This window comes from Zootoca vivipara, chromosome 3, assembly GCF_965207765.1.
Source record: "Zootoca vivipara chromosome 3, rZooViv2.hap1.1, whole genome shotgun sequence".
Classification (NCBI taxonomy): Eukaryota; Metazoa; Chordata; class Lepidosauria; order Squamata; family Lacertidae; genus Zootoca; species Zootoca vivipara.
Genome location: NC_142586.1, coordinates 51,211,141 through 51,235,722, shown reverse-complemented (window position 1 = coordinate 51,235,722; position 24,582 = coordinate 51,211,141). Strand labels below are relative to the sequence as shown.

The following is a 24,582-nucleotide window of genomic DNA, read 5'->3' as shown; positions in this document are numbered from 1 at the left end:
CATCTCATTCTATTGGCCGAGGGAGCCGGTGTACAGCTTCCAGGTCATGTGGCCAGCATGACAAAGCCACTTCTGGCGAACCAGAGCAGCACACGGAAACGCTGTTTACCTTCCTGCCGGAGTGGTACCTATTTATCTACTTGCACTTTGACATACTTTCGAACTGCTAGGTTGGCAGGAGCTGGGACCAAGCAACGGGAGCTTACCCCATTACAGGGATTCAAACCGTTGACCTTCTGATCAGCAAACCCTAGGCTCTGTGGTTTAACCTACAGCGCCACCCATCCTTGGATCTCTTCATAATCTTCTGACATGTACATGAATGATGATTAAGAAAAGAAGGAAGAAGTAAAGATCCGTGGACGGTCTAGGCTGCTTTGTGTGAACTTTGAACGAACAGTAGCAAGACTCATCTGTGGGTTGTGCATTGCAGGGGAAGATTTGTAGTGGTCGGCAAGCTTTCTTTCAGGGAAGTTTGCTTCCAATTATTGATCTCGCTGATCTGCCCTGATAAGGCTTTTGAAGAGGTCACAGTTCCCACAGAACACAGTTTGAGAATCAGCATGTTAGGTTAACAACTGAATTATTATTATGATTCTCTGTGGCAGCCTCTAGGTTGTGGAACTCCCTTCCCACAGAGGTGTGCCTAGCACCTCCAATATACAGGCTTCAGCAAATGCTGAAGACACATTTCTTTGTCCTTTGACACCCGAGGTATGTATTTTCAGGACCCACCCTATTTTTGTGATTGTGTTTTTTAATTGCAAGCTTTTAACCTGTTTTAAACTGTATTTGAATTTGTTGTAACCTGCCTGGGGACCTTAGTACTCTAAGGATAAGGAATAAAACAACAATATTTAAGAACAGCTACACAAAATTACAAGATGTGTTAAATACTGCCCCCTCGTGGCCAGAGATTGTAGATGTAGCTATTTGGGTGTGAACTGCAACTTGAAGTAATGTTGCTGCACTCGGCGACAGTCCTTTCCCCCTATTCCACTGCTGGCACACTTGGTCCAGACACCAGATGTCTGATTAAATCCATACCTGGTACAATATAATGTCAGTCTTCTACCACAACACTCCCCCGTCTGCACTCCTAAAGATATTATTCACTTTTAGCTCGGAAGTAGGATATCCTTATATCACCTCTGTAAACGAATAGCTCTGAAGTCCTTCTGGTATGCACTATGGAAACTGAGTAAGTCAATCACACTCTCAAGATCGTTGCTTCTCCTGAAGGGGAGCCTCGTTTTCTTTTCTAAAGAGACCGAGCCTATGTGGTCTCTTTCTGTGCTGCTGATTATCAAAGGCGTGTGTGAAAGAGCATCACTGCGGCTGGGCATTCCCCAAAACTGTGCCTATTCCCCCCATTCCACACCCCCAGTGTTGCAGTAAAAGTCAGTTGCCAGTCTGGCAGGCTTCTGTACATGGAGTGTGGAAACATCACCTCGTATTTCACCCTAGGAAACAAAAACCCATTTGAGCCATACCTGCATGCAGACACATATTGTTATCGTGTTTGTGGGGGACCTCCTTGAACCCAAGAAATTAATAAATGGTAGGGTTTTGATTATTTGGGATGTGAATGAAAATATAATATCACCTTAAACTAGGGACAGGCAAATTTATCAACAGCAGAATCTCTCAGTTTCACATTTTTTCCAATCTAAAGTTCACTTCCCCACATTTCCACACCAGCTTGGAATTTTTTAAAAAAGGTCCTCATGTATTCTTCAGCATATTAGTGCTATTTTCTTCTAATATGCACATGTTTACATTTTTTTTGCATAATAGTCATATTTTGCAAAGCAATTTCCTCTCTTTTGAACACATTTCTGCATATATATATATATATATATATATATATATATATATATATCGGCATTTACTCTAATATATGTATTTTGTACATATTACTCACCTGGAGAACTGGACTGCAAAATTCAGAGAAGTGCACATTTCGAAGGATGGCTGCTGTTTTGGTTCATGTAGTGTTTTGGAAGATGCAAATTCAGTAAGTTTGCCTTTAAATGCAAGATACATCAAATCTCTCTCCCATCCCCAGCAGAATATGTCAGGCTTAATCTCCAGCTAGGGTTTAGAGAATTCACTTTCTGAATCCCTGGAGAGAAACTGACAGTCAGAGCAGACAGTAATGAGCTAGAACAATTAATAGTCTCTGTAGCAAAAACAGTTTCCTATGTTCCCCAAAACACTGTATTAAAATACAAAAAACAACAACACCCCACTAATTTAAATGCGACAAAGACAATAAAATGCAGCATCAACCTTGCTTTCTAGCAAAGGTTTGGGGAAACCTAGAAAGGGATCCCTTTTTAATTTTCATTTGTAACATGGAGAAACACAGGAAAAGAGGAGGAGGAGGAGGATGGGAGGAAAGATTGGCAAATGATCAAGGAGACTGGAAAACGCTTCTGCTGTTCCCAGGCATGGAGAGGCGGTCCCAGAGATGATAAAGGCAGATGCTGAAAAGCTGGATGTCATTTCTGGGTTTTCTCTCTCTCTTTTGCATCTTGGACACCACTCGTGGGAAGCAAAGGGTGTGCTTGATTTCCTTCTTCATTCAAAAAGGCTGCCCTCACCATGCTGGCTGCAAGTGGGACCCGCATCCGCGTTCAGTTTGGGCGGCTCCTGGCGGAAGCGGGGCAGCTCAGTGCTCCTGTGCGCAGGCCTCTAGGACCGGGGCTCCTGGGCTCCACAGCATTGTCCTGCACGGATCAGAACAGAAGCTCGGGGGCAACGGGCTCAAGTGAGTAGCTGGCAAGGACTATTAACACACCACCCTATGGTTTGATTTTGAGATCCCATCAGTGGTGCAGTTAGACGATTTTAGGCTCTGACCTTAATGGCGGCCCTAAGGAGAGGGAGGTCTGACAGCAACACTCTCCAGTATCTGCTGCTCAAGGTGGCTCCTTCATCTTGTCTAATGGCAGGGCTGGCCCTGATGTGTTGCCTAAAAGTGCACTGGAAGAAAGAGGGAGACAGGATTCTATTGATCCCTGTGGGAATTCTCAGTGTGTGGGTGCAGATTATCACACACACACACACACACACACACACACAGAGAGAGAGAGAGAGAGAGAGAGAGAGAGAGATTTTTTATTTTAATACTTATTACATCCACATTAGAGTTCTTTGTATTTATTGACTTGAAAAGCTTTGCTCCTGTTACTGTGCCCAGCTCATCAGTTTCAATGATGGTTTAAAACTTTTTGGGGTTGAACGTTTTGAGCTGGCATAAGCAGCAACCCACTATAAGCATAGAGAGTATATCTGGTTAAAATTTCATCCTGCCTTTTCCCAAAAATGATTGAAGGTGACTTACAATGCACACACACACACGCACCACAAATCAACATTTCTAAAACCAACCTGCAAAGACCAATAACGATACAGCAAAATAGGATCTAGCGTAGTTTGAATTTTACATTCATGCCTTATTCATATATATGCATGGGAATATTTGGATCTTGTTTTTGATCCAAAGCATCTACAAAGCATCTAAAAGTGTGTGTGTGTGTGTGTGTGTGTGTGTGTGTGTGTTTTACACCAAATGCATAATGAAATAACTAAACTGGGCTACTCCATAATGATCGAACAGGAAGCAGTAGCAACAACAAAGAAACCAGCAGCACAGGGAGGGAAATGATCTGGCAGAGCAAGCTGGGAAGGGCATTTGTTCAACATGGCCGACCCTACCATTAGGCAGAGTGAAGCAGGTGCCTCTGGCACAAAAGGGGTAGCAAGCAGTGGGGGAGCCGTTGTAGGCCAGAGCAGCTTGCCCTATGCTAACCTGCTGGTTTCAGATACAGTGGAGGGCACTGCCCCATTTACAGTGCTGAAGTACGATTCAGCTGCCAGTCCAGTTGGCTTTTGTCATTGAATGAAGGAAAGGTGTCATTTTATCCTTGGTCCCAGGCAGCAAAATGTATTGTGCTGGTTTCAAGCTCAGAGGGCCCAATACCATTTTTTTACGTGATTACCCTTACTTGGAGTGAAGACAAACAGCAAGGGGGAAATGATGATATTCCTCTAGCAATAGATTTCAAAGCCTTGCGGACATATAGAGCAGGCCTCTGGAGAGGGAAGGAGGGAGACCATAACACAGAAACAGAGCTCAAGCTATGCATACAGGAGCTCTCAGGTTCCTTCCTGACTTTTCTAATTAAAAGCATCAAGTTGAAAGTGAGGCTTGATTTGGCCCAAAATAAATCAGACTTTTTGCAATAAGGAAAGTGATGGGGAAAGGACCCTGCAAACAAGTCAGGATGAATGCTCCACACAGAGATTGTTTGCAAGCGGGAGAAATCTGTCTGTCTGTCTGAGCCTAGACATTCATTTCTTTACCCTTTCCATGACTGTGATTTGACATGATGTTCTGTCTACTGGATCTTAAAGCTGAGAAGCTGTACAAAGTGCCTGGCGGACACAAACCCTCAACATTTGACAAGAAAATCCTCCTGTGGACTGGGCGCTTCAGAAAGGAAGATGAAATTCCTTCAAGGATCCCGTATGTACTTCATTTTATTCAACCACTAGAAACACTACTCTGAGGAAAAACTACTGTCGTATTTTAGAAGTAGTCACAATCCTTTAGTGGATTGGTGGAAGGGGAGAATGGAAGACTTTTGAAAAAAATAAAGCTATCAATCTAGCTCAGGAATAGTCAACATGGTTTTATCCAGATGTTTTTGGACTACAACTTCCATCATCCCTGACCATTGGCCACGCTGCTGGGACTGATGGCAGTGGGAGTCCAACAACATCTGGAAGGTCACAGGTTCCCTACCTCTGTTCTGTAAGATGAACCTTGCAATCAAAACACACACCATGTAGATGAAAAATAATTGCTGGCTTCCATCATTGAGTTGCACTAAACTTTCACAGATATGCACTCATGTATTTCTATTTTGCTTCATTTATGTGCGATAAGAAACTATGGCCAATCCAGCTTTCCAGCCTATGTTCTTATTGCAGAAGTCAGGCAATGGGAGTGTGACACTTGACTATCTCATGGTTTGCTAAACTAGTGCTCTACAGAGCAACTCCCATCAGGAGTTAGTAAACTCCTTAGTAAAATGCCTCCCTGTGCAAGGCCAACATTTGATGCCTTCTCTCCAGCCCTCATTGTGCTGGGGTTTGGGGAAGGAGGTGTGAGGGCTCTGAAAGGGGTCCTACAGCCCTCCCACCTCATTCCCAATGCTTCTCTTGCTTTGGGAAGGAGACAGGAGGACTCTAGGACCCTGTCAGAACCCTCATGCCTCCTTCCTGAGGCTGGACCAGTGTTTACCTGGCTTTGAGAAGGTGCTCTTCTCGGTGGTTGAATGCCTAGTTCCACCGCACCACTATATCCGCCTCTGACTCCAATAATAATAATAATAATAATAATAATAATAATAATAATTTATTATTTATACCCCACCCATCTGGCTGGGTTTCCCCTGGTAATCCCTGACTATTGGCCATGCCGGTTGGAGCGATGGGATATGAGCTGCTAGTGATCTACAGATAGGCTTAATCCTATCGATATTTTCCATTAGGAAAATTTAAATTTTAGTTGAATAAAACCAGGATATGGACTTAAGGATTTTGAAGCTTAGCTTACTGGACGTACAAGATGACATTTTTATTTTGCTTAGGGGCATGGGAGAAATCTGAAATGCAAACTGTGATCAAAGACGGATGGTATCCGTATTTGTTTATAAACTGCATGAACAATGTGTTCTTGTCAACTCCGCATTGCACAGTGAGGTTCATATTCCACTTAAAGGTCGGAAAGGAAATGAGGAGGAATGTGTGTCAGAACATGTTTTATTGCCCTTTGTAAAAATGACAACTTTGATCACAAACACACACTTATGTGAATGTTTAGGCTTACTAACTCATGGTTTGTACTCTGTCAAGCACCCTGCACATTGACTGTGACACACACACACACACACACACACACACACACACACACACACACCTAATAAAAAATAATCTTCGAGTCGGGACTCCTAGGGAAATGTTTTCCGGGGAAGGGAGGGGGGGTCTAGATGGGATTTGGTTTATTTTAACTTTTTTTTCTAGAGTATTAGAACCGGAAATTGTGGGGTACTTATGGGGGGAATTTAGAGGCTAAAAGGGGTTTAATTAGAGATAGATATGTGTATGTATGATTTTTATTTCTCTAGTAATAAGTATTATGGAACTTAAGATATGGATATGTAAGATTTTGTTTTGTTTTTTTGCATATTATGAAAGCTGTCTGAATGGGGTGTAGAGTAGATTCGGGAAGGGGAGGGCGGGGAAGTCGGGAAGTTTTGTTTTTTTCTTTTCTTTTTCCCTTGCTTTTTTGTGTATTTTTGTGTATTTTTTTTTTGTGTGTGTGTCTTGTATTCCTGTATGTTTCTGGTTGTTTGAAAAAATCTCTAATAAATATATTTAAAAAAATAAAATAAAAAATAATCTTCATGCTGAAATGGCTTTGCATATCAGCAGGCTTATGCAATGTATGTAAGTGAGATATGGGTACGGGGCAGTTTAGCATCAGACATGCACCAATGCACAACTGAACTACACAGTCAACTTGATTATTTTCCGCCTGATTCCTACATTGTTTACATGCCTGGCGTGGAACTAAGGGCCAGACTAGATGTTGCAATGGAATACTGCTGTTGACCCAAATGGCTTTTGCATGTCTCACTTTCCTCTCTAGTCTCTGTACTTCTTGCATGATGTTACAACTTTCTGTGTTTCCCTGTGCCATTAGGACACAAAGTAAGTTCTACTGGACGCCGTGGAGTGGGTGTTGGATGCATGGTGGCCATTTTTAGTTCCAGCCATATGCTCATCATAGTGTCTAGGACGGTTGACCTTGAGCACAGGGATGGGGGTGAAATTTGATTCTTGTTGCATTTAAAAGAGAACCTACTTAATTATCACTTCCCAAACAACTTGTGGACCAAAACAAGCCATCTTTCATATCCAAATTTCTCCCAATTCTGCAATGCAGGTCTCCAGCTAAGCAATGTGTACCAAAATGCACATATGTGAGGAAAGGGTGCATAAAAATGCATATTATATATTAGCCAAAATAACATACAAAAAATGTCTTCTATTGTTTGCAAAACTGTGCACAAAATTAGAAGTGTGCTTATTAGGAGAAATTTGCAGTAAAATACAGATGGATTTTCAAGATAACTTTTTAAAAAATTTTTTAAAAGTAAACCAGTGTAGAAATGTGGAGAACTGAAGGTTTGAGAAGTTAAAAATGGAGAGAAACTGGTTCATCCATCCCTCATTGAGCCACAGAACGATGAGATATTTCATGCAATAACTGTCCTGGTGTCTGTACAATTTCATGAGCAGTGGCAGGACTTTCCCATATTCCTGCAACTCCTAGGTTATACAAAGCAAGGTACTACCTAATAAGTGCTGACTCAGCCCTTCTTAAATTTACAGTCCCCTTTCAGACTTCACTCAGCGCATCAGGGATGGGCCTGGTGGGTGGCAGGATGGGAAGGGGCCCTTCAGCCCCTTCTCAGATAGAATTTAAGGCTACAAGCCTTCTCTGTTGCCATCGCTTCAGAGCAGCCGTTGCAAAAGATGTGGCCTGCTTGCAGAATCATAACAGCAATAGCCAATGCCAGGCAAACAACTCACAGCCAGCTTCAAAGGCTTGCATTCTCCTGTGCTACATGTGGCTGAAAAGACTGAGGATGAAATAACATTTCTAGGGCATTTTTTTCTTGTGCACTCATCAACTCCCACATTCATTTCCTTGAAAAATCATTGTTTCTATCCTGTTGAAATACAAACATTTGATAAGCTAAATGTAACATTTTCTGCTGGCTCTTCATCGCTGTCATCACAGAAAAGTGCTGTGCTTTTTATCTGTTTGTGTTCCTGTTTGCATGAAGAGATCATCAGCTGTAACTTTCTGACCTTTAATACCAAAGGATTGTTGCAGCATGCAGCTTCCCATGGCTGTTTTTTAAAATGAAAGCAGGCAAATACTTTTGCAATGACAAATGGGCCTTGTTTACTAACAGTATTACTCAACATTACACCATTTATTTTAGGGTTGCCATTTTTAGGAAGACCCCAAAATTGTTTAAATTTTTAGACAAAACTAAAAGTTTTTTGTTTGTTTGTTTTTTACAAAAAAAAATGCAAACAAACAAACAAACAAAAACAACCCAGGATTTTTCAATTGACTTGCCTAACATTCAGGACAAGGCACCAAGTGTCAATTCCTCCTTTGAAATCCCAGTAATATCTGGGGAAATCAGGACGTATGGCAGTCCTAATTTATTTACAGACTCTACAAGTGTCCCTATTTTCCAGGCGCATCAGGGCAGCGAGATGCAAATTAGGGGTTTACTCTGAGTAGGGCAAACATTGGCTACAGCCTTCCACTTCCAGTGCGCCTCCTATCATTCTTCATAAGCTGTGACATTTCACTAATTGGGATCCCGTTTGAATTTAATTTTTAATTTAATATTGGACCTCTTTGAGCCCTTTCTCCCAAACAAAATTTGGGAGCCCTGAAACTGGTAGATCTTGCACTTAGGGAGAGATTACAGGGAATCGTAGTAACCTCTATCTCTCTTGCTTGTTTTATGCCTCCGGTTTAAGGCACTGATCTGCCGCTTCAAAAACAGTTCCAATTAGTGGGCCATGAAATAACAATTAGTTGATTTAACCCAACAAGTTCGTGCTTTGCTCCTCTCACGGCAAGTGACTTAGAGATTAATGAGTTTAATGGGCTGGCCTGTTTTTGATTTGTTCAATTCTAAATGCATTTAGTCCTTAATACTATGAAATCCATCTGCCTGCAAGTTTATCTACAGTCTTGTCTCCCCACACTGGGAAGAGAGGAGCTCTGAAGCTTCTGTCCCAATATTCAAGACTGCTTTTGCAAGTTTCTTTTTGTGAGGTATTATAATAACAAACATATTTTGTTTGTGATGCATTCACACAGGAATTGGGAAAAATCGGATTTGGTTTGTATTTAAAGCCAAACCTACCTAATTAGCGTTTTTCAAAGCAATTCACGTACCAAAATACATACAATCATGCTTCAAAAATTTGCATTTCTCTTAATTTTGCAATCCAGTTCTCCAGCCAAGTACTGTACAGTAATGTGTACCAAAAGGCATAACCTAGGATTACATATGCATATAAATGCATACATTACTGAGAACCACCTACAAAAATGCAATATATTTGGAAGAACTGATCTGTAAAAATGTCTGTTAGGTAAAATTGCATTTTAAAAAATCTGTATGCCAAGAGAAATTCTCTCCAAGATGCTGATAAATTTTCACAAGGACTTAAAAAAAAAAGCAGCACACTAATATGGAAATGTGGGCAACTGAATTTAAGATTGGAATAATGAGAATCTGAAAGAATCTGAAATGGACAGATCTGTTCATCCCTAAGGGACACTGCAGTTCCAAAAACTTTATTGGGAATTCAGCATACATAAAACCACATCCACATTGATTTCAATCAATTAAGTCACTTTGAGACTTCTTTGTATAATACGTCAAAAATACATAAATATGACTACTCATAAGGAGAAATTCAGTGAAAGCACCGAAGTCAGTGGTGTTCACTCCCAAGGAGGCAGCAATCCTAACCAAACTTACTTGAGAGTAAGCCCTGTTGAATTCAATAGGATTTACTTTCAGGTAGAAATGGTTAGGGTTCACAGCTCAGCAGATTATATCCAACAGGTGGAATGAGGAAGGCAATTTTCAGCACTCTCCCTACCCCACCCCCATATTTGCTCTCACCCCATAACCAAATATGGCTTTAATTACAAATTACTAAAAAATACCCCCCAAATTTAGTCCTTCTGTATCTTTAGTGAGTAGAAACAAAGCAGTTAAAAACATTTCAGTATGTCACACATTAATTCAGTATTCCTTAGCCTTGGGTGCTCGTCCCCAGAAGTTGGAAGACAATTCCCATAATTGCTTGCCAAATTTGGGTGGCCCAAGGTTGTTGAAGAACGCTGCTCTAATTGGTTCCAACCCAATTTCTGTTGCAGGCCCGAGATGCTGGATGCTGCAAGGAACAAAGCCCGAGTAAAGGCCTGTTACATTATGATTGCCCTGACAATCGTGGCTTGCTTTGCTGTGATTGCCTCTGCTAAAAGGGTATGTATTGTTCCATGGGAAACGTCTGGATTTTGATACAATTTTCTTTTTAAAATAGCAATTGTTAAATTGATTCCTTCCTAATGTTACAATGGCTTCACACTAAACAAAAACACCTTTAAATAAACTAAAAATAAAGATCAAGAGAAGTAATAGCACCCCTCTCTTCTGCCTTGGTCAGACCACATCTGGAATACCGTGTCCAGTTCTGGGCACCCAAATTTAATATTGGCAAGCTGGAATGTGTGTGGAGGAGAATGACCAAGATGATCAAGGGTCTGGAAAACAAGCCGTATGAGGAACGAGTGAGGGAGCTGGGCATGTTTAGCCTGGAGATGACTGTGATATGATAGCCATCTTCAAAGGGCTGATACGTGGAAGATGGAGCAAGCTCCAGAGAGTAGGTCCCGTATCAGTGGATTCAAATTACAAGAAGAGAGATTTCAACTAAACGTTTATGCTGATCTGTGACCGAATAAAGTAAATTCATTCATTCATTCATCCATTCAACTAAACGTTAGGTGGTGGTCTCTCCCTTCATTGGATGGTTTAAAACAGAGGCTGGATGGCCATCTGTCAGGAATTATTTAGCTGTGATTCCTCCATTGCAGGGGGTTAGACAAGATGACCCTTGGTGGTCTCTTCCAACTCCACAATGCTTTGATTCTATGAAATATCTAGTCTGATTCTGTTTACTAAATGGGCCACAGCGTGACCATAAGACTTATTACTCCTGCACGTTTGTTTGGAACAAAGGCCAACTACTGCAGCAGTTTGTTTCCAAGCCATTGCATTTTGTTTTGCTATGAGGTATGTCAACGCTACTTAGGCTGGGCAGGCAACAGTAGTTCTCAAACGAGATATATTGCTGGGCAAAGGATTCATCTGTCGTCACGTCAGGAGTGAGGACAGTGGGGACTGATCTATTTGGGCAAAAGGGGCACTGGCCCATCAGTCTCTGTCTGCTCTCTTCCAGTCCCCACCTGCCTGCCTCCTTACTTGTGTCTCAGTGTTGCCCCCTGTAGAATTCAGCAGGTGGGATGGAGGCAAAACTAGAATTTGTTACCTCTGCCTCTCTCTTGCTCTGGCGCCACCTACTGTTGGGCTCCCAGCCTTCCACCCTACTAGTCCCAATAGGCACAAGGCACCCCTAGGTTGACAACCTGCTACTTTCAGATGTTGCTGTACTCCAGCTCTCATACCCCTTCACTGTCAGCCGTATTGTGTGACTGATGGGTATTGGAACATCATCTTGAAGGCACAGGGTTGCTCTAGGTTATTGGGGCCACCGCTTGGTTTTCATGTACAGAGGTACCTTGGGTTATAGACACTTCAGTTTACAAACTCTGCTAACCCAGAAATAGTACCTCGGGTTAAGAACTTTGCTTCCCGATGAGAACAGAAATTGTGTGGTGAGGGCACGGCGGCAGCAGGAGGCCCCATTAGCAAAAGTGGTACCTCAGGTTAAGAACAGTTTCAGGTTAAGAACGGACCTCCAGAACGAATTAAGTTTTTAACCCGAGGTACCACTGTATTCGGGACGCAGGTGGCGCTGTGGGTTAAACCACAGAGCCTAGGGCTTGCTGATCAGAAGGTCGGCGGTTTAAATCCCTGTGATGGGGGGAGCTCCTGTTGCTTGGTCCAGCTCCTGCCAACCTAGCAGTTTGAAAGCATGTCAAAGTGCAAGTAGATAAATAGGTACTGCTACAGGGGGAAGGTAAACGGCGTTTCCGTGTGCTGCTCTGGTTCGCCAGAAGCGGCTTAGTCATGCTGGCCACACGACCTGGAAGCTGTACGCCGGCTCCCTCGGCAAATAATGCGAGATGAGCGTCGCAACCCCAGAGTTGGTCACGACTGGACCTAATGGTCAGGGGTCCCTTTACCTTACCACTGTATTACGTTTATACCCATTTCTTCCTCCAAGGAGCTTAGAGTAGCATGCAAACTCCACTCCTACAAGAGTTTGAGTAGAGAGTGATTGCTCAAAGGGAGCTTCCCACTGGTTTGAACCCAGATCTCCCTTGTCCAACACTCTGCACTCTTACAGGTCAAATTTCTGAGGGTGCTTGCAATGCCAGCACATGGCCACCCTATGTGGAATAATGTGTTATCTTTCAGCTGTTCCTTTCACTGTACCACCATGAAGTGGATGCTCTACTTTTGCAGGCTGTTGAACGCCATGAATCCCTCACAAGCTGGAACTTAGCAAAAAAAGCCAAGTGGCGTGAAGAGGCTGCAACAAGAGCAGAGGAAAAGGCAAAATAAAAGTCATCTGCTCTTGAAACCGGAGCTGTGCTGGGAACGAAGAAAACACACCAAATTGGCAAGTGTTAGCAAAAGTTATATCCTCCAGGGAAAACGCTGAAGTTGAACACAACTTACTGTAATACTAACAACTTTCATTTCCACTTGTGTAACAAATACTGGGCGAGAGATAATTATTATTTTTCTGCCACAAGTGTATAAATAAATCAAGTTCAGTTGAAAGTTTGCTCTGAAAGGCTTCATCTGCTATTTTGCTTCTATTTGAACTTTTAAAGTCTGTGTAGCTAAAACTGAAAACACAGAATTCCATCAACCATAACAGTGGCTTTCTGACTAAAATTCATTACTCAACAAAATTTGTCCTGATGGAAAGTGCTGTCGTCTTTCTTTGTCTGTTTGTTCCCTATACATCTTGATGCCTCTTGAGATATCGTTGCCAAACCTAGCATGAGGCTCCCAGGGTGGGGGTGGCACTCTTCATTCATGTTTGACACCACCTGCCATTTTGAATCAAGATGGCACTTGGAGAATTAGGACTTTATAGGATTTGGTCCTAAGGAATTGTACAAGATTTTCTCCTATCCCATCTGATTCTTCCAATCCCAAGAGGTATAGCTAAAAACTGAGTAAATTAAAACTATAATGGCTCTACATACCTACATATGACCGAGGGCAGGAAATATAGATAAACTTACTTCTGAATAACCAATGCATTGGGTTTGGCTGCAAGCCTTCCAGTAGAGATTTCTAACAGTGCAGTCTACGTTTGTACACGCTTCTGGTCTGAAAAGTTATCATAACTTATGAAGAAACACTGCAAGTTCTAAATTCAGAACACACACACTGCCTTTGCAAAATACCTTTATTAGTTTTGCATTGTAGCATTTATAGTACTGTAGTAACATTCCCTAATATTGCATACTGTCCGTATTTGTAAGTTTGTTCAGTTAGAACAGGCATCCCCAAACTGTGCCCCCCCCAGATGTTTTGGCCTACAACTCCCATGATCCCTAGCTAACAGGACCAGTGGTCGGGGAAGATGGGAATTGTAGTCCAAAACATCTGGAGGGCCGAAGTTTGGGGATGCCTGAGTTAGAGCCTCTAGTGTGTCTTTAAATTTGCAGTATCAATCAAATTACAAACGAATGTTCAAAAACACAGTAACAATAATGACTAAGAACAACTCTTATTGGAGATGTGAATCTTTGTAGCAGTTTCATAATTTGTATTTTTTCAAATAAATTTGAAGGTTAATAAGTTAGTAAGGTTCAAGCAAATAAATCAACCTGGAATCAAATGTAAAAGTAATAATTATTTTCTGTTAAACAATCCAACTAATAATCATTTTCTAAATGTAAACCAATCATTGAATGAATACCCATTATTTCTTTACCACCCTCTTAAAAAGGCAATACTATAAATGTAAGAGCAAAATGAATAAATTATTCAATGATAAAAGTGCAGGGACCCAAACACAAAACAAAACTCAGATATGGTTTTGTATCTGAAATAAATACTTGGCATGGTTGCATAGACTGAGGTCATGTCAAAATGAGGCATTTATGTGAGAATCACACAACATGCACCAGGGAAACACCATAATGGTTTAATTATACAAATTCAAAACCCCCAAACCATTTTGGATTGACTACTAAATCCAGAAGACTGAAGTTGCCACTCACACCTGTTCTGATAAAAGGCTTCACCTCCAACATCCCTCTATTAAGCATCAAGACTTCTCAGTTTCGTGCATAAGAGTGAATTTGAAGTTAAATCAAATACTGGTATTTAAAAGATCCAAATTAACCATGTAAAATCGTACAGCTTCAGCAATGATTCTCTGAAGTTTCCAAATTCATGTTATAGACTAGACTCAAGAGACATACTTCCAAATGACTAAATTAAATTCATTTGTCTCTAATATTTCTATTTCTTCTACGGTTTGCATAAAGTCTTGAGTTTGGCTCAGATGTAAATGTTTTGATGATAGTATCTACTGAATTCTCCAATTAAGAGCAGGCACAACTGGCAATTTCTGTAATATAGCAAAACAATGGGATACCCTGTCAAGCCTGAACATTTTTGTTTTTTAACATACTAGAACAATTCTGATAAATTTATCTTTTTTACTGACCACTTTAATTAACCTGTATTTGGAATGAATCATATGACACTCAGGACCAACATTTCCAATTAAAACTATTAAAAAGGGGGAGAAATTCACCCTTATATCAAGTGTTACCTGTTCAAAGCTACGAACAGAATTCATAGCTAGCTGCACAATTCTTCTCCCCACAATACATTTGATTTCCAGTAAGCATTCCTGCATTTTCCCCCCTAGTTGTACCTCACTATCTTTACATAAGCTACAACTATTAATATTACAACACCTCTACTGGCAAACTTCGACTCCATAACCCTTTAGAAGTAGATATTGCTGCTACAATGCCATTGTGAACCTGTGACAGAAGGCCAGGCATGTATCCGTTACTGCGCTTCGTTCTCACAACTATGGAGAGCAAATTTCTCCCAGGGGATGGAGCAATATGTATGCGAGATACTGAAGTGCCTAACGGCCGACAGGTACTCTGAACTGCTTCACGCAGAAATTCCTCACAATATGCATCTGCCACTGAAGGGTAATTTTTCAATAGCTATGCAAGATGCATAAGCAACACAGCTGCTTTGTCTCCACCCAACACCCTCTTTGCAGCCTGGCTCAATGGCAGGTCCTTGCATTGATCATGCTCATAGGACTGGAACAGAAGACGGAAAGATCAAGACTGAAACTTTTAACATATGAATTTGTTTGCAGGGACAATATAAAGAGCCCCCTTAGATTTTGGAGTGCATCTATTTTTGCTTTTGTTTAACATTACACAATACTATGAAAACGGCAATCAACTGCAATTATATACAAGTTGGTTAGAGGAGTCGCACGGATCAATACATTTCTGGTAAGCAAAATTAATCGGAGTCCTTTAATTGTGCTACCAAATAAATAAATAAATAACTACCCATGTAGATTCAAACCTAGTGACAAAATGGTCTCTGGGTCTGAATTTAGGTTATTTTTTAAATTGCCTGGCATCATATCATTTAAAGACTTTGCATAAATTGTCAGAGAAATTTGCATACTCAAAACACCTACCACAATATTTACAGTGAAACCGATCTTTATTTCAATTAACTGAAAAATATGTTCTCCCAGTATACCACTGCTGCAAACCGGAAATACTCTGACCGGTCTGTTTTTTTGTTTTGTTTTGTTTTGGTGTGTGTGTGTGTGTGTGTGTTTAAAAAAACCTTTCCCCAAAGTCGTATGAGATGCATTAGTGTTTTGGGGTCAAATGTAATACATGGAGTGTTTGTAAATATAGCATAAAGAGAATATTGCAGTTTCATACACTTTGGTAGCATTTAAGTTACAATGTGGAGTCTTCTATACAGAGAAATCTTCCCTCATCCTCATAAGAACACAGAGGTCATTACAAGGCAAACTAATCTTTAACCATTTTGTAACCAGGTTGCCAACTGACCAAAAACAGCCTAGCCTGCTCTTGTGCCTTCTAACAGCAACTTGATACACAAAAATCAGCAGGTAATACATTTCACAGCATGGAGGCAAACATTATCCCACTGCCCATCTAGCTGCTGTTGAAGGAGCCAGCTGAACACTTGGCAAACCTATTTGCAATACCACTGAACAAATAAGAAAAAGAGGGAATTTTGCTGACATGGCTAGGTAAGGGCTATATAAATTACAAAGCTACCATCCCTTTTCACATAGCAGAAAAACCATTTTCCTACATTGTAAGGTTATGTCATGTAACCAGCAGTGCACCCCAGTAAGTGTTATGCTTTTAAATATAAATATATTTCATCAGTTTATCACAAAGTATCACGCATAAAACTATATTTTCCACTATTTAAATAAATAATGTTCACATTCTAAGCTTAGCTTTTACTAGGAGCTCATATATACGTCAGTTCTGAAACATCTTTTTTGCTCCAATGCAAAGAGGTAGATTTAGTGTAGAATGGGCACGTGAACCCTACAGCCAAAATTCAAAATATCAACAGCTGTTTATGCACAATTTTGCCTTTTTAACAACTGCTTGAAAACTCAGCATCAGTTTCCAATGTCTTACTGAGCTCACTATTCAAGCCTTATTTTAAACTTTCAGTTGTGATTAGTCGGTTTTTCTACACGTTAGACAATGGAAACATACACATATAAAAACGAATGAACCAATACTTGTGTCTGACACAAAAACACATAAATGCACGAGTTTGCTTCTTCATCTGTCTCCAATAAAACATTTCCACCTTTCCTCACTTTGGCCCACAAATGGAGGCTATCATGATGAGCTACTATTTTTCCTTTAAACTGAATGGTTACAACTGGAATCCCTCCATTGGAGCTTCCTGCTGCTGGAACAAAAACTGCTGTTCATTTTCATCCACTGGTGGTACAATATTGGCATCCTCTTCTTCCACACCAAAGTAATGTTCAATTAGATCAAAAGCTTTTTGGTAGATCTCCTGGTTTTCATGACTTTGAAGAATTTCAATTTTATCTAGTCCTAAATTTGAGAGAGAGAGAGAGAGAGAGAGAGAGAGCACATGTGGTTTAAGATGTACATACTTTCTTAAACAGCTAAATAAGCTGGTCTAAATATGTAAGGAAGAATCATGTGAGTAGGCTGCAAAAAGGAAACACTAAATTTTATACGCATTTGTAATATTTACTGAACCTAAGGCTTCACTCTACAATAGAGTTACTCCAAAATAATCTCACTAATTTAGACGGACTACTCGGAATGTGCTTGTTACGGACTGCAGGCAGCATGCATGCCCTCTGCATACAAAACAGTATTTTTCTCAAATATCTACCTAGTAGACAAGAAGTGAGAAATACACAGATCAGTGGTTGCTTACATAGAGAAAACAATGTACAGTTACACTCAGTGGGTGATATCCAATGAAATCATACTCAGAGCGGAGCCCTCAAAGCCATCAATCTCAAAGGGTCTACTCTAGAGTATGACTAACACTGAGCATAATTAAATCCACAGTTTGAAATGTTGCTGCACTCAGTGCATTATAATTGGGCTTCCATATTTTTGTACACCACTGCTGTTCTTTGGCAAGTGTGAGAAGCAACTAGCCTGCCTACCAACCACAGAGCTGCATGGGTATTCGCCACCTCTCTCCAGCTTGAATACTGGAGAGGAAAGCCTGGGGTTCTTTGCCTGCCCATCTGCTTAGTGCTTTGGTTATACAGCTGCCAGGCCAGCAGACTCCATGCCAATCTTCCTGCAGGGAAGGCTGATGGACTGCTTCCCAGGCTGCTCCAAGTTGATGTACTAGCCCACCTTGCCCTGAAGCAGCCAAACCAGCAAGCAGAAAAGCCGATGGAGCACTAGCATGCGCTGGGCTAAAATAGGCCTTAGCAACCACAACTGGCTTGGGCAGAAAAGCCAGCCAAGAATTATAACCTTCAGTTGTTACATCTTTTTAACAGCGAGCTCAAATATACAAGAACTCCCTTCAGGGTCTTGTTAAGAAATTTGCAATCCTCTCCCAAAGATTTACAAAGAAGGGTAGATTACGTTGGGACATATAATATTAGGAATGCTTCCAAATTTGGAAAATTTGGTTCTGCCTATGCAATTCTCAATTCTACTGCTTACCTGCTTAAATAACTGCAACCACTTCAGAAATTTTCTTAGTTTATATAAAATACACTTGTGGCCAACGTGTGGGACCTGCCCTCGCTACAGAAATTAGAGTCCTCTTGCCCACTCCTATGCATGTTTACTCAGGACTATGTCTTTGTGTTCAATGGGGAACTGTCTCAGATAAAACTGCATAAGGCTGCTGCCCTAATTTCTAAACACAGATTTCAGCAGAACAACAGCAACCCAACTATTCAGTGGAATTATTTTATACTAGTAATAGGCTTGCAGCATTCACACCACAATTTCTTACCATACGCTTCCTCTATACGGGCACAGTAAGGATTAACCCCAATCCCATTTTGTTTAGATTCTTGCTCTCCATGTCGCAGAATGTTTTCAAGTCCGTTCAATGCCACCTGAACTATTTTAGAATCCATCACAGTCAGAAGATCACAGAGAGGCTTGGTACAGCCTAAAGCCACCAAATAACTTTGGTACAGGAGGTAAAAAGAAAAAAGAAAAAGACAGGAAGAGGATTGGATCAGTACATATTTGATGCAACCCTGTCCCAGTACAGATGCATTAAGAAGCTTTCACAAACAACACAGAGGACACACTTAACTTTTGAGAGCATATTCCTATATATGTACACACACATTTTAATACATGAAATATATATACACACACACACACATACACACACACACACAAACACACACACATGTGCACAAGCGCGCACACACACACACACGTTATATAAATTATCTATACTTCCACGATGAAAGCCATGCTGGTTTTAGCTCTCCTTTCTGCATAAATCTAAATAAATTATAATTTCAAGTACTAGAAACACAGAAAAGTATCCATGGCATCGTACAATAGCTTAGAAAATGAACGGGGGGGGGGGGGGAAGTAAAAATATTCACTCCCATCACCTTCGAATCAATCCATTACCTAATCTGTTGAGGAGTCCCTCCTGATGTTGCGTTAGTAATGGCCCATGCTGCTTCTTTTATAGTGCGAAATTCAGCTTTCTGAAGAATTTCAATCAATACTGGAAAGATATTTGCATCTATAACAGCCTAGGAGAAAAAGGGAAAGTGGAACACTGAAGTCTAACTTAAAGTCAATAAACTCACCAGTGAACTTAACTGAAAAGTACATTTTAAATGCATTACTTGAAAAGACACAGTGATCATTTTTCTGGAAAACGAAAACGACCCTAGGTACCCTATGAAAAATTGGCAATTTATGCTTAGCAAATCGTTCGTAACACTTTGCTTACTTTCCCCAGAACACTGGCAAGTTCAGAATGGCCTTTACACAAATCTCATTCAGATAATAAGCCATGGGAATTTTAGTTTCTTTGGAGAAATTGGCAAATTGTATCTTACCCAAGAATGCTCCTGCTTATTTGACAAGCAGTGAACTGGATGTCATCCGCTGTCATTTTTATCTAACAGACAACTGACTTTGAAAACTGGCCCCAAGTTGGAGTAAAAGTATCAACCCTTCCCACAAAGATGAGGGCGTGAACTGGAGCTATGCAACATGACCGTTTGAAGCAAGGGTTAATCTTTTTTTCAGACTGAGGGCCTTACTGAAGGCTGCCAACCCCTACAAGGGCTACACACACAGAGAGAGGGGGGGGGTAGAGACCCACGTAGGAGCCTCTCCTCCTACCAGAAGGTTTGCCACCCCTGATTTAAAGGCAATCATGAGTACATTCCTTTGATATGATGCAGTATTTGTTAAGATGTTCAGTCTAAGGCCCTCCCCATACATTCTGGGGTATATATCCCAGCTATTCAGCATAATTCAGCATGTGGAAGAGAGAAAGATTTGCATCAGGAAGAGATGGAGAAGTAATTAAGTAAAGGCAAATATGACATGGTCCACTGCTATGTCACCACTGTCAGAAGGACCCCAATATATTACCTGAATTTGGCCTCTGTTTCCTGCAGTTATATTAGAAACTGTCCAGCAAGCTTCTTTCCGTATAGATTCCTTGGGACTACTCAGCAAATGTAAGAGACAGGGTAATGCAGAGCAATTTAGAATTACCTAAAATAATTTGAAAGATGAAAAGTTCTGCCTAAGCAGTGTATAATCAAATGTACTCCATATAACCAAACACAGTCCATATGGCTGAAATAAATGTTCACATGCATGGTTACAATTACAGAGTTATTTTTAAATATTATAATGCCATATGCAGTATATTTACAGAATAAGTTACAGTCATATGTTTTTGAAAAAATGTTTTTGAAAAAATGCCAACACCTTCTTAATTTGTACTTTGCCATAAAACCACCAAGGCCTGCTTTTAATGATGGCCTGCTTTAAAACATTCAGAATGACAAAAGTCTGACCTTTAGCATATAACTGCATTACTATTAATTTTTGCTATTCTTTAGTTTCTAACTTAGTGAAGCAAGAAAATACTCATTTCAGTGAAATAATGTTGGTTGCTGCAAAGAATACGGCTTTTTGATAGTTTAAGGACAGTTCTTCACATATAGCAAGGCAGGCAGATTTTCCCTCGACTATACATAAGTGTGGGTAACATTCCATCAGCACCATCTATACCAGGGGTCCCCAGACTACGGCCCCCGGGCCGGATGCGGCCCAATTAGCCTCCCAATCCGGCCCGCGACGACCCCCGCCGCCCGCTGCCTGCTCTTACGGCGCGCGGCGCGGCAGCGATCTTCAAAATCGGCAAAAAATCACCGAAAATCCTTTGTGTGCATGCGTATGGGCCTCTCCCGACCCAGAAGAGGTCATTTCCAATGCACTTCCGGGTCGGGGGAGGCCCATACGCATGCGCACAAGCGATTTTCGGCGATTTTTTCCCGACCGTGTGCGTGTGCGCATGCGCACAGGCGCGCACAGGCGCGCACTCCCCCGCCCTCCGGCCTGCTGCATGTGCACTCCCCTGCCCTCTGGCCCGCCGCGTGGTCGGTAAGTCTGGGGACCCCTGATCTATACCTACCGGTATTGCAAAACAATAACAAAGTATACTGTTGCAATCTCTTTAAAAAACAAAGTTAAGCCATTACATGTTGTCACTGAAGTTTTTCAAAAAGCTCCACTGACCTGTGTTTGAATATCATCGCCAGTAACAATATTTCCAACCGCTCTTAATGCAGGAGATACCACTTTGTAGTCATTGTGCCTGGAGAAAGCAAAAGTGCATAGAGCAGGTTAAATTATTCTCAGACCCTAAAATGGATTACCGTATTTTTCCGTGTATAAGACTAGGGTTTGTTTGTTTTTTACAGAAAAAGTAGGTTTAAAATAGGTGCTCGTCTTATACATGAGTTGTGCTGAGAGGGTGTTTTCTTGATTTGGAGTTCCCAAAAATAGGGGGCGTCTTGTACATGGAAAAATACGGTAATTTGTTTGGACATGTCACCATGCAAATCTTAGACACAGGCAAGAATGGAAGTTTGAACACAAACAGCTGTTTGAATTCTGGCTTATCATCAACTTATATACTGTACATATTAAATTCAGGTGTTGAGTTATGACAGCTCTTTAGCTCAGAGGTGGCTACTGAGATATAAGGTAAAGGTTCTGATATGTTTGGGGGAATCCCAGGATTTACTGAAAAAGGAAAAAATGGAAAACATGTTGAAAATCTGTTAGGAGAGAAAGAGAAAACCAGTAGGAAGGGGGAATGGAATGGAGTATTCAGTCTGCATGGCTGACACAGAAGGAATTCCCACTGCAACAGTTCCTTTCAGGTCCCACCTGTGCATACAAATAACAAACTCATTCAGTGCTTATTCTTCCGTAGCTAAGACAGTACCATCTACACCCAAGAGTGAAGGATTAACAGGCTTGCAGGGAACTCCAAAGTATGTAGAACTACAGAAAAATGTTTTTCGCAGGGGGAGTAAAGCAGGAAAATCCACAAAAATAGCTGAATGAGGATTAAGCATACTTAGGGGACACAGAATGCTGACTGTGGAGGGGGGAGAAATGGTGTACCTTAGAAAGGGGGGGAGGCAATAGCCCTCCACAGTGCAACATTTTGCTTCAGATCCTACTTCTTGCTTATATTGTACAATGTAAATCCAGTTTTTGCTGATAGATAAAAATAAACTGGACTGGTTATATGCCTCTCAAATATCTACACTCTACAGGCTCCTTTCTTAGCATCTGGCAGAGTTTCAAATGTGCCACAGAATATTTAAGATAATGCAGAGGAGGAAAGGTTGTGTAGTGACAATCATTGCAGGTGTGATAAAGGTCCTAAGAACAGAGGGGAAACTGTTGTGTTGCAGCAGGGTACACAAAGACTACATTAATTTGACACATTGGTTTGATAACACAACTGTTGATATCTTTGGCTGCATCGCTAGTATCGTAATTCTTATATTAAAAAGGGACTTACATCAGAAGTTCTACTAATCTTCGGCAGACTCCAGAGTCAATAACTGCTTGGATTTTATCGTTTGGTCCATCTGATAGGTAAGAGAGGGCCCAGCAAGCATCTGCTAATACATCTGGGTCACTGCTAAACAACAGTCTTGACAAAACACCTAAGCAAAGACGAACCTTCAGGAGGGTAAAAAGAAGAAGAAAAGGCACGTTATCAGAAATGTCCTCTTTTTAGAAATTTCATATCTGTTGCAAGCAGTTTTCTAAAGAGTTGAAACCATCCCTTTGGTATTAGTTCAGTTCATTCTGCAACAAAACAGTCGGACTAAAAATTGACCCAACAATTAAAGACTGCAGAAAGGTTGGTTTGTATTGACTTTGCATGAGGAAATACGTTGTTTTAAAGCAATTTATGCTTTTGACCATTATAGCACCTCACAGAGTAGAAATTGGACTCTACCTTGCTGAAATCAGGAGGTGGATTCTTGCCTCTACAGAGATTTGAAAGTGCCCAAACTGCATTTCTAGTCGTTGTAAGTCTGTTTGAATGTGTTAGCAGTCTGTCAAGAAAAAGAAACAAATCTGAAATAGAATACAGCATATAAATTACATAAATTACAGCACAATCATGTGTGCTCAGCAGTGAGTGTCATTGAGTTCAATGGGTTTTACAGGAAGATATGTGTGGGATTACAGCCTTAATTATTCATAACAGTTTGCAGGCTAACCTTTTAAAATGTGAAATTAAGCCTAGCTATTTCCAGTGTTTCGACATGTATGAAATTATATCTATTGCCAGAGATGACCAGTACTTACTGTAAGAGCGGGGGAAGTATTCCACAGTTTAGCACGTAATCTCTACATTCTGCATTGTCTCCAGCAATATTACCAAGAGCCCACACTGCCTTAGAAACAAAGGGTTAAATTGATATTAAGTTAAAGACATTTTTAAGTCTTTAACTGCAACTCTTGTACATTCTTCACATTACAGAATTAGCATTTTTTTAAAACATATGAAAAGAAGCTATGACCTAAATTAAGTTTACTTCGATAAAAGAATGGAAAGCGCCGCCCTAAGAGTTTACCTCTGCAGCTCCATCTGTTGTAATGTTGCAACAGAATATAATAAATCAGGCTGCTCAGTCCCAGCACAACAACGGCACCTCTATGCCGGCACCAAACACAATCCCAATAGCATAGGAGCAGTCACTGAAATAATGAACACATCAGAAGCTTATAATTGCTATGGATAACTAGCTGGAAATCTCATAATAGGCAGCATAGTTCAGGTACCTACATTGCATCCCAGGGGCCATTCAAGTGGTTCAGCATGTGCCTATTTTACTGGATACAACTATCAATGGAGAGTGGCTAAAGCTCCATAAAAGTAAATAAAATTAGCGTGCTCTATCAGGCAGGAACAAGATTGTTTTGCCTGAAACAATTCATTTCTGCATGAGAGGCTGTGGTTAAGTAACTTAAGTTAACCACAGAACCAACCTTGGCTGCAGATCACGGTTAAGGGTGAGAAACCTTAACCACAATCCTAGGTTCAATCAACCCTTAAGCAGGAAATTAACTCTAAGCCAAAGTTTAACATTACTTCGAAAGCAGATCAATGTGTTGGCGCTGGGCCTCATTTCCAAGTCTGCGTGGTCCTGTCTCCTGAGGTTGTTTGAAGCTCAACACTTTACGACTATTCCCCCCCCAATTTGAGTGATAAAAAACCCCAGAGGTTACCTGTTCCTGGACATCTTCATGTTCAGAGTTCAGCAACTTGATAAAAATTGGGACAGCTCCGGTCTCGATTACCACTTTGGTGTGCAGAAATGTCCCAGATGCTATATTTGTAAGAGCCCATGCTGCTTCAAACTAAAAGGCAAAAATAAAGTTAAATTAAAAAACTTTAAAATATGGATTAAGAACATAAGAATAGCCTGCTGGTTCAGGCCAGTGGCTCATCAAAGTGGCCAACTAGATGCCCATGGAAATTCAGCAAGCAGAACCAGAGTACAACAGCTCTCTCTCCATCTTATTTCCTAGGTACAAAATACACTCTGTAGCCACATTTT

General features: G+C 40.9%; 2 protein-coding genes across 3 annotated transcripts in view; one reads left to right on the top strand and one right to left on the bottom strand.

The window, feature by feature from the left end:
* Positions 1-2,303: 2,303 nt before the first annotated feature.
* Positions 2,304-12,796, top strand: FAM162B (family with sequence similarity 162 member B). 2 transcript variants are annotated; one of them, XM_035109158.3, is made up of 4 exons: positions 2,304-2,773; positions 4,423-4,534; positions 10,067-10,175; positions 12,342-12,796. In XM_035109158.3, exons 1-4 carry the CDS (start codon positions 2,608-2,610, stop codon positions 12,438-12,440), a joined length of 486 nt encoding a protein of 161 aa, XP_034965049.1. In that variant the 5' UTR covers positions 2,304-2,607; the 3' UTR covers positions 12,441-12,796. The 2 variants fall into 2 exon arrangements, with proteins under 2 accessions (XP_034965049.1, XP_034965047.1); XM_035109156.3 differs by having other exon boundaries at positions 12,294-12,662.
* A 488-nt stretch (positions 12,797-13,284) lies between these two features.
* KPNA5 (karyopherin subunit alpha 5) overlaps positions 13,285-24,582 on the bottom strand; it is a 19,446-nt gene continuing 8,148 nt past the window's right edge. Inside the window, exons 6-14 of the mRNA XM_035109152.3 lie at positions 24,251-24,382; positions 23,327-23,415; positions 22,971-23,070; positions 22,524-22,687; positions 21,221-21,299; positions 20,063-20,188; positions 19,079-19,206; positions 18,435-18,613; positions 13,285-17,026 (exon numbers count right to left, since the gene is read on the bottom strand). Of these exons, the coding sequence (XP_034965043.1) occupies positions 16,839-17,026; positions 18,435-18,613; positions 19,079-19,206; positions 20,063-20,188; positions 21,221-21,299; positions 22,524-22,687; positions 22,971-23,070; positions 23,327-23,415; positions 24,251-24,382 (1,185 nt within the window). The 3' untranslated portion in view covers positions 13,285-16,838. The remainder of the gene's footprint in view (positions 17,027-18,434; positions 18,614-19,078; positions 19,207-20,062; positions 20,189-21,220; positions 21,300-22,523; positions 22,688-22,970; positions 23,071-23,326; positions 23,416-24,250; positions 24,383-24,582) is intronic.